The sequence below is a fragment of the Apteryx mantelli genome, chromosome Z (assembly GCF_036417845.1).
Source record: "Apteryx mantelli isolate bAptMan1 chromosome Z, bAptMan1.hap1, whole genome shotgun sequence".
NCBI classification, from domain to species: Eukaryota; Metazoa; Chordata; class Aves; order Apterygiformes; family Apterygidae; genus Apteryx; species Apteryx mantelli.
The window spans coordinates 60,764,223-60,781,225 of NC_090020.1; the positions used below are offsets into that span (position 1 = coordinate 60,764,223).

The 17,003-nt window shown below is 43.7% G+C and overlaps 1 protein-coding gene across 1 annotated transcript in view; it reads left to right on the forward strand.

Annotated features, from left to right (window-relative positions):
* The first annotated feature begins 1,170 nt into the window (after nt 1–1,170).
* The window catches only part of PDE8B (phosphodiesterase 8B), an 87,472-nt gene continuing 71,639 nt past the window's right edge, over nt 1,171–17,003 (forward strand). Inside the window, exon 1 of the mRNA XM_067315268.1 lies at nt 1,171–1,479. Coding sequence (XP_067171369.1) covers nt 1,171–1,479 — 309 coding nt within the window. The remainder of the gene's footprint in view (nt 1,480–17,003) is intronic.

Genomic DNA, 17,003 nt, shown 5'->3' on the forward strand with positions numbered 1-17,003 from the left:
ATATGCAGTTCCACTGAGGGCAATGAAGCTATTCACTGCAGAAAGTTAAGTGTGTGTGTAAATCTCAGCAGGCTTAAGGATTTAGCTTGATTATCTCCCCAGGGATTGGAAACAGGGGCTGGTAGTTATCAGATGTATAGCCCAATAGATCAGAGACAGTTTGTGTCTTTGAATATTGGTCTAATTGAAGATCAGCATTAAATTGTTGAACAATCCTGTTTTTTTCCCCCTAAACTTGCAGTAGGTTTTGTGTGGCTACAAGCTCTTACTTAAAAATCCCCATATCAATTGAAATTTGCTTCCTGATGGCAAAGAAAAACAGGTGTGTTTTGATTTTTAAAGCAAGTGTTTTTAACAGCTTTGAGGGGAAAAACTAGTATTTGACACAGCTGGTGGGGAGGGTGGGTTTTTTTTTTGGGGGGGGGGAATATATTGAATGTAGCAAAGTCTGGAAACCAGCCCCTCCCGCAGGGGCTGTACCAGGGAAGAGAGCTCTCCTCCTCCTCGGCTGAAGGAGCCCACGGCCGCACCACAGAGGCCATGTGGTGGAAGGGGCCGGGCAGGTTCCTGCTCGCCCCTCTGTGCCCCGGGCAGCCCCGGGGCCCTGATCCCGGCACGCAGAGAGGCGGCAGCAGCCCCGCACCCTGGGGGGAGATGGGCTGCCCCCGGGCGGGCGGCACCTGCCGCTCGCCGGCGACGGCGGCCCAGGGCGGCTGGGCTGGGCCGGGCCGGGCCGGGCCGCGCGCGAGGCGCAGCCTGAGGGGCGCGAGGCGCCAACGGCCGCCCCGCCCCCCGCCGCCTCGGGGGCGTCGGCGGCGAACTGGGGGGCGAGGCCGGGGCGGTTCAGGGCGGCGGGGCGAGGGGGCTGGAGGCGCCGGGCGGACAGAGGGTGAAGAGCGAGGTCCTCGGGCTGCGAGGCGGGCGGGGGGGAGCCGCGGCCTCGCTCCCCGCGCCGGCGCGGCTATGGCCAGGGTGCCGGGGAGGCGTTGCGGGGCGAGGTGGGCGCTGCATGGGCGGGCGCGGCCGGGGCAGCGCCACAGGCGCGGCGGCGGCGGGAGGTGGTGCCGCGGGGTGCGCGGCGCAGGGCGGCGGCCCCGCAGCCCCGGCGGGCGGCAGGGGGGAGCGGGCCGCGCCGCGGTGGCCGGGGCAGCGGGGGCGTGTGGGGAAGGGATGGGCTGCGCCCCCAGCATCCACGTCTCGCAGAGCGGCGTGATTTACTGCCGGGACTCGGACGAGTCCAGTTCTCCGCACCAGACCACCACCATCTCGCAGGGCACCGCCGCCCTGCACGGCCTTCTCATCAAGACCGACGCGGCCGACTCCATCCCCTCGGTCCTCGCCTACCAGAGCCGGCAGCCGCCGCCCTGCGCCGGCCCCCGCCGCAAGGAGCGCGGGGAGCCCGGCGCCTCCTCCAGGGCCCGGGCGCCCCACTGCTGCCGCATCGAGGCGGAGACCCAGACCAGCCACAACAGCATCAAGGTAACAGGGGCGGGAGACAGGCGGCCCAGGCGAGAGAAGGGGGAAGGTCTCGGCGGGTCCCGCGGGGCCGAGCCTTGCCCCGCCGGCCGCGGCGCAGGGCAGCGCCGCGGGGAAGGCAGCAGCCGTGGCGGCGTCCTCCTCCTCCTGCTCCTCCTGGGCTGGGAGGGCGATGCCGCCGCACATGGGCTGCAGCTGCGAGGCGCCGTTGCCGTGGTGCCCAGGGGCTCGCCGCAGCTGCGGGGCCGCGCCGCGGGGCGCGTGGACCCCGGCGCAGCCCAGGGCAGGCTGGGCGCCGGGCGCTGGAGCAGCTCCTGGGGCTGCCCCGGCGCAGAAGGGCGTATTTCGACCTTTGCGGTTGATAGCGGGGAGCGGGCATCTGGGAGAGACGCCAGTATGCTGGAATAAAATCCCCCCCCCCCCCAGTATAATACTCAACAGCGAAAAGCAAGTACTTGATGTTGGGGGGGGGGGGGTTCTTCCTTTTTCTTTTTTCCTCCCCCCTGTATGTAGTTAAAACGAACTCTTGTTGCCATAGATGAATGTTCAGCTGAAAAACAAACCGTTTAGATGGGCACACTCATGCAAATACCCTCGTTGCTGTAGGGCTAGCAGTAACTCCTGGAGCGGGTGAGCAGAAGGCTGTGTCTGTAGGGTTTGCTCGCTTTCGAAGCTGGAAGCCTTGTGTCTGCCCATCGGTGGCTAAGGCAGGTGCCGCAGCAATCTGCACATCGTCTTCACTTGAATCTGGCAGTTAAAAAGATGGTTGCTCTGGATTTTGTTTTTTTTTGTTTGTTCTTTTAGTAATATGAAAGTAGATTCTTCATTAATTTCCCCCAAAGTTTTGTAAGAATTACATTTTGTGATGTTGCCGTATTCCAAAGCTTATAATTCATTATGAAATCTAATGGTGTCGTGATCGCCACTGTACCTTAAGTTACTTTTCTGTTGTAGTAATAAAGCAGGATATCGTGTCACAAAGTAATTCTATTGATTTAAATACATCATATTTGTAATATAATTAAGAAATTAAAAGATTAGTGTAAACTCAATATAATCTATTTCTATAATTAAATCAAGAAATCATCTAAGGAAAATGTGAGTGAAAGAGATCACAGGGGAAAAAAAAGAGAACAACTCCTAGTTAGGTTGTTTGGTTGTAGGGTGAGAAACTTGTAGGGATGTCTGTGGTTATGTTGAGTGTTTTTCTCATTCAGAGGCAGAACCTGCATAATCAGGGATATGAATACAAATTGAAAAGGACTGGAGTAATAACTTGTTAAATTTCTTGGGGGTTTTGAAGTTTTTAGAAAAACTTCAGAATGGGAGGAGATGCTTCTTAAAAGACTTTTTTTTTTTATGAGGAGAGCAAAGTAGATGTTCTTGCACAATTCTTTATAAGTTGTGATTTGGAAAAAGGCTTTCTAAAGTGGTAATACCTGTTTATTTTCTTCTAAATGGTTTATTATATGTTGTTACATAGTAATCTGCTCTTATAAGTCAATATATTTGTCAACTCTTTGGTTATTAGAAGTGAATGTACTTCAGATGTTGTTCAACTTTGTAATTGGCACTCTAATCTCATTTTGCGTAGTTTCAGGTTCTTTTTACAATTTTTGAGTCCCAAGCACCTCAGGTAAATGATGCTTTAAAAAAAAAAAGCTGTTTCAGTGATACAGCAAAAATGTTTCCATCTCATAAGAATTAAGATCTATAAAATATTTTTATATTGATTTTGAAGGAAGCTAGAGCTTCTCTTCTAGCCACTACTCCTGGCACAGTTTCATAGAGGGTGATACCGAGTTATGTATCTGTGTGAGCAAAGTGAGGTTTGAATATTGCAGAGCTATCATAAATACAAAATACTGTCTGGCTATAAGAAATGGAAAAGCTTGATGCTATGGTTCTCCTGTAATACATGTCGCAAAATTTATTTTCAAGGAAGTTAAAAATTGAAGAAAAATAGTAGTAATTTCAGTACAGAGAATATATCTACTAATAGCTCATGTTTTAATTTTTATAGTGCTTAGTTGTATATAAGCTGTGTTGAAATCTTGTCTAACTGTATTTAGGGGGAGGAAACACAGATGTGGGTTGAAAGGCTGCTAGCATTGTTATAGATTAATATCATTCTGGTTGTGTAACTATTCAGCACACTTAAACCATGCTGCTTCATTTGTCTTTATTTTCTGTTCTTAACTGTTCTTTCATTGTTTACACAATCAAGTACTGCTTTTGCATTTCACCTTATATTTCTAAGATGTTTTAAAACTTATCTGTATCATAATATTAAATTGGCATTAAAAGAAATCAATCTGTAATGATTTCATTCCAATGTAAGTCAAATAAAAAACAAGAAAGTTCAATTGTTGCTTGAACTACATGGCTTGCCTGAACTTTACTTTTAAGTCCATGTAATCTGTACTTGTTGGGGTGAGGTCAGTGTTACAAAGATATTCTGTGTTTTGTCCCCTTCCCCCCCCCTTTAATAAAAGAAGTTCTGAATCGTTCCAAGCATTCAGGTGTGCTGGTCAAGTCCTACTCATATCAGCTGTGAGTAACCATTTGATATTTCTAGTGTGTGTGCATGCTTCTTTGTGGGTGTCAGAAGTTTTGTAACAATTATCTACAGGTTAGTTGACAAAGATGTAAGTGGACTTGTTAAGTATTATGAGGTGAGTCTGTGCTGTAACTTGAAATAGCACTCAATTTCTGGTGCCTAGCTGTATGCTATGTTACTAAGTTACTTGGGTGCAAACACTGAAGTAAAATACAGACTTTCCTGGCCCAGGCTCGCTCCTTAATAAAGCCTGTACTGACCATGTCTTTTATGGCCGACGGAGAATTGTAATGTACATACAACTGGTGCAGGTATGTAGTAGATGTGTTCTTCTGTCAGGAGCTGACCCTGTAACATTTACTATTTCCTGCAGACTGTGAGAAAAATATCATGGCAGCAAGCAGTAGCCTGTGTCAACTTTACATAGATATACATGCCATTTTACTTACTTCAGTGAAGCGTAACATGGCGTGTGGGAAAACACTGAGCATATGATGGTTGCTTGACCCTTTGCCCAAAGGTTGCCACTCCTGAAGTGCAACAGTACCAGCTGTTTAGCAAGAAGTAAACAGTTTCTTGTTAAGGCAAGAAGTGAAGAATATTGCATCTAATTGAAAATTGGCCTGAGTAAACAGTTCTGTTCTAATGACTGAGAGCACTTTTTTTTATGGCAAATGGTTGGTGATCGTCCATTTTAATATTTCCTCTCTACTAAAAAATGGTAATTTTGTCTCTAGCATGGCTACTATATATACAGAAGGCTTTCAGTTGTTTATTTGAGTTTTCAATAAAAATATTCATTTAAACAGTTCCTTGGTCATCTGAAAAGATAATAGAAGCTTTACCTATTTATGCTTATTCTTTAGGACTTAAAGACTTATATGTGCAAACACTTTTTTTTTAATCATTGACAAGTACAAATCTTAAGCAAAAGTATGTACTTAGATATGCTTTTCTTTAACATCTTGATACTTAAATGTTAGCCAAACTTACAACTAGAAGAGCAAACAAACTTTAAGGCTATTGTTGTTAACCCATAGCCAAGTGAAAAAAAATGCAGTCTTCTACTGATTACTTTATCCTTTCTCTTTTGAAATGAGAAGCACAACAAGTGCAATGGCTTGATTCACTCATGCCACGTTCTTGGCGGAAGAAGAAGAAAATCTGTGTATGAACCTCTCTTGAAAGTCAGTCATAGCAAAAACAATTTTTGACAGTTTTCAGGCTTTTCCATATCAGAATAATTATTAGAGGCAAAGCTCGGAAATAGAAAGCAATGCAATGGGACAGACTCTCGCTTATTGGCTATGCAGTGTTGGCCTGTGTTGATTTCCAAGGTGGAAGCAGTGAGGTGAAGGATGCTCCTCAACATGTCAAGTGCTTGCTTTTACTGATTTTTAAAGAAAGGGGCGGGGGAAGAAGAAGGATGCAGCTGCCAGTTACAACTCTGAGGACAAAGCGCTATGGAGAGCTTGGAGAAATCCAAGTACTGAGAGAGTTGTATTGGGCCCATGGGCCCTGGAAAAATGTAACTCTAAGCATTGCCGTGATCTAAAATATGGTTCTTCTCTTTAAAGCAGTATCATGTCCAAGAACAGGAATAAATCACTGGAGTTCTTGTTCTGTTCAAACTATGCTATCATTTAACTGGCTGCTAGTATGTTCCATCAGCTAGATTTGAAAAAACTTAAGGCTGTGCCAACGAGAAATCTCCTTGCTTTGTGACTCAGTGTGACAAAGGTCAGTTTCACAACTAGATACGACATCTAAGGCATTGCAGTCCTCTTGAACATGTTCTGGGGGTGCAAAGCTGTCAGAAAAATTCTTGGAGCAGGCTGAAAAGTGTTAGTACATTGAGCTATGTTACAGTGCAGAGCCTTTTCAACTTAGCTGTTCTCTGAGAGGAGTAGGCCTCAATGACTCTTACCACAAAAAAAAAAGATCGCTAGCCCTAGAAGTGCTTTCTTTGGACTAAGTCCAGACTTCTTAAATGAGTACTCTAAAAAGACTTGCAGAGAGTTGCTGCTCCATATCTGACCTTTCTTTTTTTTTCTTTTTTCTTCCCTTCCCCTTCAAGTGGCACAGGTGAATTTTAACAAGTTCTGTAACCGTTCTGTTAAGCAGTGCTAGACAGGAGAAATGCATATATTGAAGTGTTACAGGATGGAGGAACACTTTTCCATAGAAAATAACAAGCCACTTGACAAAGAAAACAGAGCAACCGGGTAGATTAAACTTACTTGGTACTGAGTCCTTAAGAGAACCATCTGGACTTCCAAAACTGTTCTGGGTGATAGGCATTTCTATCATTATATACAAAACACATCTTTTCTTTCTTAGTTTTCAGCTGAATTGGTTCCATGAATGCGCTCATGAGTGTTAATGCTGCTACAGAGTACTACTTTTCTCCTGCTCATTCAAGGCAGCACTAGCTTAACTGAACACTTGTTCGGGCCGGGGGGTGGAGGGGGGTGAGGGGAGTGTACAAAAAAAGTTAATTATCTTTTCATCAGATAAGGTGAAAAGATAAGTTATTCAAAGGATTTCTTGGATTGTTCCATTATTTCACTAATCATTCACCATAAAATTATTTGTTTTAGGAGCATACTGTCAACCTTATAGAAGGAGAAAAGGCTACTAGAGAACAATGACCATGTGGGATAATTTTAACATATTAGACAACAGAGGTGCGGCAAACTGATCTGCTGAGATAAGCTCATGAGAGACCAGTCCATTTCCTGGCTCTCAGTTTTTTGTGATTCTGATGTTCACTTTCCCTCTGTGGAAATGTTCATCAGTCCTAGCTATCAGCTTAGGAGAGTCAACTGGAGCAAAAGAGAGGATAGGAGAAGAGATGTTGAAGACACTGATTGTCAGATGGAAAAGAGAAACCAGTTGTTGCACGTAGGCAGAGAGTAAAATGTAAGCCCCTCTTGGAAACTTTGAAGGGAACAATGTACTTTAACCACTCAGGCGTTTAGAGTCAACAGGCATCTTAGTACTCCTGCACCCCCCCGCCAAGTCCTCTAGCAAAAAGTTACCTGGGAGTATCTGCTCTCTATACCCAAAGGATCCAACTGTTTTAGCTAAACTGAGCTTGTTTACTACTTTTTGTCTGTTTTCAACTTTGTGCCATTTGCTGTGCACAAAATGAGACTGTGAGGCTTTGCCTTCTGATATGGATCTCTTGATAATTCCTAATGCTCCTTGACCACGCTGAATGCAGAGCAGAGCAGGTGGATTTCAAATAAAACTGACCACATGGCTGAAAGTAATGCGAACAGAGAAGCTGTGCACTATAACCTGGGGAACAGTGCATGTTTCTGGGGTGCAGGAGATAGGTTTGAATTCCTGCAGCTGAGAAGGGTCTAGAATACCTTCAAATTCCTGCATGCTTAATAATCACTAGGGTGTTATACAGAAGATGGACACCATTTTCCTCTCTTTCAGGAGAGTAATAATCTAGTCATCTTTCATACCCACAGTAGTGGTTTGGGCAGTAGAAAATGGAGCAATTTTAGGCTGTGAATCTAAATATTCCACCTGTTCTGCAGGTAGTCTGAGAGACAGGCAAAAATATCAAACATCTCTTGTAAGCATTTCTTATCAGTTGGTCTGATAAGAACTCCCCACCCCTCCATGTACATGTGTCACATTGAAGTGCTGATCTTGCCCCATTTACTGTAAGGGGCATTTAAGAGCCTGACTCACAATAATGTTTGCTGTTGCTGGTTGAGGTCCTTTGATTTCTCATCAGAGTTTATTAGTTCAGACAGATTGCCATACCTCCTCTACTTCCAAAAGGGCACAGTTGGTCCTAGATCAGATCGCTAGGGTGCACTGTACAGTGTAGGCATTCCTGAAGTAGCGAGTAATGCAAGTGCATTTTTTAGTAACTGTAATGTTCTGTAGAATCAAATAGTTATCAATTTTATGTGACAATATCTAAAGCCCATAGAAGTCAATAGGAGTATTTTTACTAGATCCTGGTGATTTCCCTACAACAGGACCTAATATTTTATAAGCTTCTTAAATGAACGCTGTAACACAGCCCTAACAAGCCACACTCACATGCTGCCTTGGGTTATATCTTCCTCTTGTGTCACCTGCACTGCTGCCAGATCTTGGGGTATTTTATTTTCCGTATAGATCATTCTCTGCTTGTATTTCCTGTCTACCTCTTGGTCACTCCTCTTTTTTCTCAGAGACTCAACTCCGTCTCAGTTATAGGCTTTCTCAGTGATGCCTGAAGTGAAATGCATGTTGTGTATGTCAGTTTTGTCGAATTATCTTTAATATATATGTAACTTTCTGAAATTGCTTTCAGTGAAGCCTCTATATACCTGTGTGGTTGCTAGGAGATAGCATGTGAAGTGTTTCATGGTGTAGCAGAATTTAACTCATTTGGGGGAGTGTTGTCATGGTGACCAAAATCAGTATTTTCTGGACTTCAGAATAACTCAGTGCTAGCAGGATTATGGCTTTAGAAAATATATAGTCACCTTTATGGATGTAAAAATAAAGGTGCTATACTGAGACCTTGTAGAATGCAGCATGTGCTTAAAATGCGTTATTTTATGATTGAGAATATGAGTTTGCAGTAATGATTGTCAAGTGATTGTCTCCTATGCGTTACTGCCCTTCCCTTGCCCAGTTTAGTAGCTGCATTTCTATCTCAGTGAGTCATCTGTCTTGCCGTGTAGCAATAGCTGACTCTGTTTCCCCATTTTTCTGGGAGCAGCTTGTTCGGGGCAATTCTTACAATACTAGAAGCTCATTCTGTAGGAGCTTTCACCACCCCCCGAAAAGCTCTGTTGCTTTTGGCTTGTGAAGCTTGAGTCACCTTTTCTTTCAGGAGAGGAAGGAGTGCTATCCGGAGGTATATTATTTTTTCTGAGTGACATAACATGCTGCACAGCCTTCTGGAGGTAGTCTCTAGTGCAGGTAACTATTTTCAGCTGAGAGGAGCAGTTAGTCCATGTGTTCACAAGCTGTATTTTTCCCTTGCAGAGTCAACCACTGATACAGCCTTTCAGCATCCAAATATTTCTAATTTTTTTTCCTGCCTGTACTGTCAGTTATTAAAGAACAAAATATATTAGAGACATGGTGTTCCTTTAGGTCACCTTAGTTTTCTGTGAATAGAGAGTTATTCTGTAAACTGTTCAAAAAATCCGTGCATACCTCTACTCACTGATTCGCTCATCCAGTGCCAAGTATCCTGTATCTTGAATATGGGAAAGGTAGAGCTTAGATTTGCTTTGAGAAACCTCTCAGCTATATGGTGCTACTTTAGAAACAGACTCAATATGAAGCTCTTCATTACTTGAGTTACTTGCTTCTTTCAAAGTACAGAATGAATTTTGATGCTGATTTACATTTTTGTTGATGGCTTTCCGATACAGTCTCTTGCCTTGGATTCATACTGCAGCTGAGGAAGCAGCACTGTTTCTAAAAGGGTGGGAAAGTTGGACCAACATCAGTTTCTTTCATAGCATGGAAGAGTGGGAGCAGGATTTGCAGAGATATGGGACATCTGAACTCCTGCGCAAAAATCCCAAGTAGATCCCCTAGAATAGCGTAGAACAACTGTTTGCTCCTTGGTTTCTATGAATTTACAGAGTACACAGCCAAGCGTGTGTGTGCATGTATATTATAAAGCAGCATTTAAATAAGAAATCCAAAGACGTTGCAGTTGGCTTAGACACTCTGCATTATTGGAGTCAGTAATGTCTGTTATGAGGTAGGGGAATGAGATGAAATGGGCAGAATGGAGTTTTGAAGCAATGTAGCTATTGGAAAACAAGCTGTTAAACAGCTATTTATAAGCCTAGGACAAACTGTGCTTGCAGCCAGTTTGCATGTAGAGCTGTAACCTGTTAAACTTAATTGCAATTTGTTTGGTTTTTTTGGAGGGGCAGGGAGAAGAATGAGTGTGAAGGTCAAGGGGCTGATTCCCTCTTATTTTATGCATGTTTTAATCAAAATAGCGAAATGCTTACCACTAGCATACAATTCAGTGCTGAAAAAAGATCATGTTAATCTGATGTGGAACTGTGCACTCACTCTCTAAAGTTAACTTTGGAGCTCCTTCCAGCACTTGCTTTTCCCTTTGTTCTTAGGTCAGCCAGTTTGCCACAGGGACTGCTGAAGAGGCTTTCTTCTCCCCACCTTTGCCGATTTAGAAGTCTGTCTGTTGGAAGGCACCACTGAACTTGAACTTTGTCAATGCTCATCATTCTCCTGCAGTTATATTTAATAATAATCATTGTGCGCATTTATAAAATGCGACTTATCTAATCAAGCCATTGTGCTAGCCAGAAAAACAAGAAATCTCTTTTAGAAAAACAGAAGTAAAATGAGGCTTCAGAGTTTGTGCATGTTTATTTTTGAAGTGTAACAAAGCTCTTTTGAAACTTTGAGATAGAAGCTTTCCCCAGATTAGATGATGGCATGGTAGCTTAGGTGTTTTCTGGAAATGGGACACCCAGGTTCAGTTCTCTGTTTTGCAAGAGTCTGAAGAGGTTCTCCCCCTTGAGTTCCCAGCCTCCTGGGTTGTTGGCTATTGTGGATTTGTCTTCCTCTAGTCTCTAAGAGCTTCCCTGAAATCTGTCCATTTCCAAAGAGTTCCTGTCCTGATGAATTACTACTTCCTGATGTCACAAAGAAAGTAGTTTCATGAGCTATGTAATTACATTGGAAAATACCACAAGCTTTCAGGAAAAGGTGTTATATTCCATTTCAGAATAAAATCATTCATATATGTTAAGTAGTTAGAGCTGTGTTTTGTGCTAAGCTGTGTTGTAAACTTGTGGAAGAGGTGAGCAAATGGGATGCAGAACACCTTGCCACTGATTCATTTCAGGCTGCTTCCTGTTACCTCAGAGGATGCAGTGGGAGAGGCCAGGATGACAAGGCAAGAGATCTCAAGAGTGTTGATTTCTTTAGTTCTCAAGGTCTTACAGCAGTGGGCGAGTTGGGGAGGCAGAGGGGCTGGCTGCAGCTGCTGGACAGCTCACACGCTCCCCAGCACTCTGGTAAGGGAGATGCGCTGTGCTCACCAGCACCTTGCAGGCTTCCTTTAGGAGAACTGAAGGACCAAGTTGGCTGTCTTTTTCTTTCTTTTTTTTTTTTTTCCCAGACATAAAAGCTGAACTAAAGTACAGAAAAGCATCAGAATGCAGTGGCTGGTTAGAGAAGAAGTAGTTGAAGACCTGAAATGGGCTAAGCAGAGTGCGAAATAATTATTTAAACAAAAAGAAAGCAATCAGTCTAGCAGAGGTTGGGACAGTTGTGAAAGTATCTGTCATGGGATGGAGTAGACTGGAATAGGGACTTAAAAGGGAGTGGGGCTGGAGGGCACATGAGAGGAATTTTGGAAAAAAGATAAGTCTTGGTGGCACAGAATGCTCATGAGACTTGGGAGTCTTGAGGAGATGTGGCATCTGAATTTAGTGATTTCTGCCCAGATCCTATAGCTACACAGCAATAACGTAGCTTGCAACTCAGTGCTGAGAATTTTACGTATTATAGCAATCTTCTTGGAAATACTGTTTCTGGAGTTTATTTATAGGCATCTTACTGAGCTTATAAAGTTATTCAATATACATCTGTTTCACTGCAATAGGGAATGTATAGGAGGTGTTCTGTTTTGTAAATTTGTAGTAACATGTCCACTGCTGCCTAAAGCCACCTAATCATCTGTGCTTCTCTGTGTTTTTACTTTTTTTCCCATCAAAACAACAGAGAACTCTCTAAATCTATATAAATCTATATAAATTTATATTTGAGAGTGAGAGAGAGAAGTATGTATTTTTTATCCAGACAAGTTGAAGGCTACTAATCAGTCTGTTTGCCAGTGCAAGCTGTACATCCTTGAAAAGAAAAAATTTCTCGGCTTTGCCTGTTTTTTTCCTTGTCTGAAGTGCTGCTCCAGACAAATCATACTACCTTGTTGTGGCATCAGGATATTTGGGGGAGAGATGTTGTTAGCTAAATGGATGTTTTTACTGTAAGACAGGAAAGGGAGCTGACTGGGAGGGTCTTGCTGCCCTGAAGAGAGCCCTGAAAAGAGAGGCATTAAAAAAAAAAAAGCGGGGCATAGCCATCAAAATTATTGTGAAATAAAATGGGAATACTTCTGGTAAAACTTAAGTGAGATGACATTGTTTAATCCTGGGCTCCAAGCCCAAATGGGATATTCCCAAGAGAGGATTTGCACAGTGTATTAGCTCTATGGGTCTGATACACAGGAATGAATTTAATCCATAGTGTCTTCTTTTGAAAGTGACTTTGTATAAAAGTTGTCATTTTATTTGGCGCAGCAGGTTTTTTTGTGGATTCTGACATTTCTGCTCATTTCAGTTATAGATAAGCTGGAGTGAGCAACAGAACTTTTTTTTTTTTCATGCACCATCAGTGGAGTTGTTCACATTTCAAAAAGATTTTATTTTCTAATGTGATTGAAAACTCTGAGTTTGATAGATACCACTAAAGGGACAAACTGAAGACAACAGTTGTGCCAGTCTTAAAATAAAAATATAATACTTAAAAATCTATCATTTTAAGTTAGATTATGTGCATTCAGGTGTTGGAGATGTCAGGCTTTTTCAGGCAGGCAGCAAGCTTAGTTAATTAACTGAAGATTTCAGGTATGAAGCCAGATTCTTAAGCTTTAAGAAGGTCAAATATCATACAATTAGCAATAAAATAAAAACTAACCAGACTGATCAATGTTACGCTTGACCAGAAAGTGTGGGGATGTTGTATGGCCTTTAGTAAGATCATGCAGTGAATTAGACCTACATGCTGCTCTTGGAGGTCTGGGTCTTCCCTGATGTATGAGGAACAAAGTTATGTGTTTCGAGGGTGTTCATGGGTTTTGTCCTAATACCTATCATTTTGTCCTGACAAATGCTTACAGAGCTGGGGCGGGGGGGGGAAGCAGGTGATGAGAAATTCTCTTAACAAAAATAGTTCAAACCAGCAATTTTAGGCTTTAGGCTTAAATTTGTTTCTTTCTTTCCTGCCCTATCAACTTAGAAGGTTCCGTTTTCGCCTGTTTGCACATACACTGTTAATTGAAACAGCTGATCTACATGCAGATCTTTTATGGCCCTCTGGCATTTTAGTGGCTTAGGGACCATCCATACAGTTCAAAGAGCTCAGTGATGAATCATCGTCAAAGAGGGGAATCCTTTTCTTGGGTTCCACCACATTTATACAAGAAGTTATTTTTAGATCAAGGATTTTTTTCATTTAGAGCATTAAGACATCTGTGGCCTCGCCTTAGATTTGAAAAATCTGCTATGCTGAAAGTAATTCCTTCAAGGCCATCCTTTTATGTTCACTTTAATGTTGGTTTTCATTTGATTGCAAATAGTCTGCAGACATCTTAAAATCAAAGAGGGCTCTGTATTTCTATAGCTTGTGCGTAAAGTCCTGTCAGAGAACACTGTTTTCGTGTATGGTTAATGCAGATGGTTGCCTATGTTAGAATGACGCTTAATCACCATGCTAACATTTGCTCTTTGGTGTCAATGCATGATGCAGTTTAACTATTTGAGTCTGAGATACATGTATGTTTACAACTTGGTATTTTATGAAGCACGTGCAGTTTTTGGCATATAGCATATTAAATAGCAAGTGAATAAAGAATGTCTTCAGGACACCCTTGTTTTATTTGGGAACTTTTGAAGTATAGCTGCACAGGATCCACTGGAATAAAATGAAGGAGGATGGAGGCAACACGCTCATAGTTGCAAAGTGTTTCAATCTGTGTTACTGGTGAAGTAAAATGGATGTTAGAGATACGTTATCACCTTTGAGTTTGGGCAGGAGAGCTACGCCTGGAAGATATTGCCATCAGGCAGATTTAGGAATGTCTGAGTGGTAAAGAAGAACAAAAAAACTGTGCACTTCAGAAACTTTTAGGAGAAATCAGGTTAGCTTTGACTATGGGTATACACTGTAAGAACATTTAACATTTAACAGAACTAGCTTTCTAACTGGACACCAGAACATGAAGAAGATGTGGGAATTTTTTTTTTATATCACTTCTTATCAATAAAGGAAAAACAGTATTTTATTTCAAAATTTAATAAAAGCTTAAAATACAAAACAGTGTTCAATGATACATCAATAAAAACTTTGTACCTTTTTGTACTTTCTGCCCCAGTGCAGAAATGTGCAATTCATACATGTAGTCTGGGAAGAACAGCCAAATTGGCATGCTTTTGAGTGAAGCATCTGGACTGATGCCTGAGCCACCTAGGAGCACCCGGAGGAAGAGGCAAGTGATAGGAGGGAGTGACTGCAGGGGACAGAGGCACCCATCTGCTGACCTGACCTGCTCTCTAGAGAGGTTTGCTGCTTGCTGGGGGCTTGGATCTGAGTTGTTGTGGAGAGACTGACAAAGTTTGTCTGCCCCTCTGACTATTAGCCGCTGCTGCTCTTTGTGGGCATCAATGATATTGCCAAGAGCAACTTGGAAAGTATCAAATGTGACCACAGAGCTCTGGAGGAGGTGGTCAGGGGTATGGGGGCTCAAGTGGTTTTCTCCTTGATCTGGCCAGTGAGGGGGAAGGATGTGAGAAGGAGTAGAAGGATATTGCGAGTCAACAATTGGCTGTGCAGCTGGAGTTGGCAACAGGGTTTTGGTTTCTGTGACCATGTGACCCTATTTGAAGATCAACATCTGCTTGGGAGAGATGGGATCCACTTCATTAAGCGGAGCACACGCATTCTTTTCCAACAGTCTGGCCAACTTGGTAAGGAGGTCTTTAATCTAGGAAAAATGGGCAAAGAGGAGAATTATAGGGATCATGCAATCAACAAAACAGGCTTAAGCGAGGGTACCTCAAGCATTTGCATGCAGGCAAGGAAATGCCTACAAGACTATGGGGAAACTCTTGCACCCCTTCTGGGAAATTGGTACACTTGGATGCTTCTCTGAAGCACCTGTATACAAATGCATGCAGCATGGGGAATAAACAGGAGGAATTAGAAATCTGTGTGCAGTTGCAGGGCTATGATCTTATTGCAATTACAGAGACATGGTGGGATAGCTTGCATGACAGGAATGCTGCAATGGATGGCTACAGGCTCTTTAGGAAGGACACACCAGGAAGGCGAGGAGGGGGAGTCACCCTTTATGTGAGAGAGCAGCTGGAATGTGTGGAGCTCTGCCTAGGGCTGGACGATGAGCTGACTGAGAGCTTATGGATAAGGATTAAGGGGCAGGCTGACAAGGGTGACACCGTTGTGGGTGTTTGCTGCAGGCCATCTGATCAGGAAGAAGTAGATGAGGGCTTCTACAGAAAACTGGAAGTAGCCTCACATTTGCAGGCCCTGGTCTTCATGAGGGACTTTAACCACCTGATATCTGCTGGCGGGACAACACAGCAAGGCAAAAGCAATTCAGCAGGTTCTTGGAGAGCATCAGTGACAACTTCCTGATACAGGTGGTAGAGGAGCCAATGAGGAGAGGTGCTCTACTGGACCTCAGACTTGCAAACAAGGAAGGGCTGGTTGGAGACGTGAAGGTTGGGAGCAGCCTTGGCTGCGGCGACCATAAGATGGTAGAGTTCGGGATCCTGAGAGGAGGGAGCAGGACAAAGAGCAGTATCATAATCCTAGGCTTCAGAAGAGCAGACTTTGGCTTCTACAGGGACCTGCTTGGAAGAGTGCCATAGGATAGAAGGAAGAGGGGGCCCAGAAAGCTGATTGATATTCAAGGATCACCTCCAAGCTCAAAAACAGTCCATCCCAGTGAGCAAAAGTCAAGCAAAGGGGGCGGGAGACATGCATGAATCAACAAGGAACTCCTGGCAAAACTCAGACATAAGAAGGAAGTATACAGATGGTGGAAGCAGGGACAGGTAACCTGGGAGGAATATAGGGCTTGTTTAATATAGTTGTCTGAGTATGCAGGGATGGGGCTTTGAAGGCCAAGGCCCATCTAGAGTTTAATTTGGTGAGGGATGTCAAGAATAACAAGAAGGGCTTCTATAAATAGTAACAAAAGGAAGACTAGGGGAAATGTGGGCCTGCTGCTGAATGAGGCAGGGGCCCTGGTGACAAAGGATAATGAAAAGGCAGAGATACTGAATGCCGCTTTTGCCTCAGTCTGTACTGGTAAGACCGGCCCTCAGGAATCCCAGGCCCTGGGGAACAGGGAGAAGGTCTGGAGAAAGGAAGACTCCTTTGGTGGAGGAGGAGGATTGGGTTAGGGATCACTTAAGTAAACTGCACATACATAAGTCCATGAGCCCTGATGGGGGGGGATACACCAATGAGTGCTGAGGGAGCTGGCTGATGTCATTGCAAGGCCACTCTCAATCATCTTTGAAAGGTCATGGCAATCAGGAGAGGTGTCTGAGGACTGGAAGAAAGCAAATGTCACTCCAGTCTTCAAAAAGGGCAAGAAAGAGGACCCAGATGGAGGACAGCCCAGTCAGCCTCACCTCAATGCCTGGGAAGGTGATGGAGCAGCTCATCCTAGATAGCATTTCCAAGTACAGGAAGGACAAGAATAAGATCAGGAGTCATCAGCATGGATTCTCCAAGAGGAAATCATGCTTAACCAATCTGATAGCCTTCTGTGATGGAATGGCTGGCTGGGTAGATGAGTGGATGTTGTCTACCTCAACTTCAGTAAGACTTGACACTGTCTCCCATAACATCCTCATAGGCAAGCTGATGAAGTATGGGTTAGATGAGTAGACAGTGAGGTGGACATGGACTGAAAACTGACTGAATGGCAGAGCTCAGAGAGTTGTGATCAGTGGCACAAAGTCTAGTAGGAGGCCTGTAGCTAGCAGTGTCCCCCAAAGATCAATACTGGATCCAACCCTGTTCAACTTATTCATCAGTTACCTGGATGAAGGGACAGAGTGAACCCTCAGCAAGTTTGCTGATGATACAAAACTGGGAGGAGTGGCTGATACACCAGAGGGCTGTGCTGCCA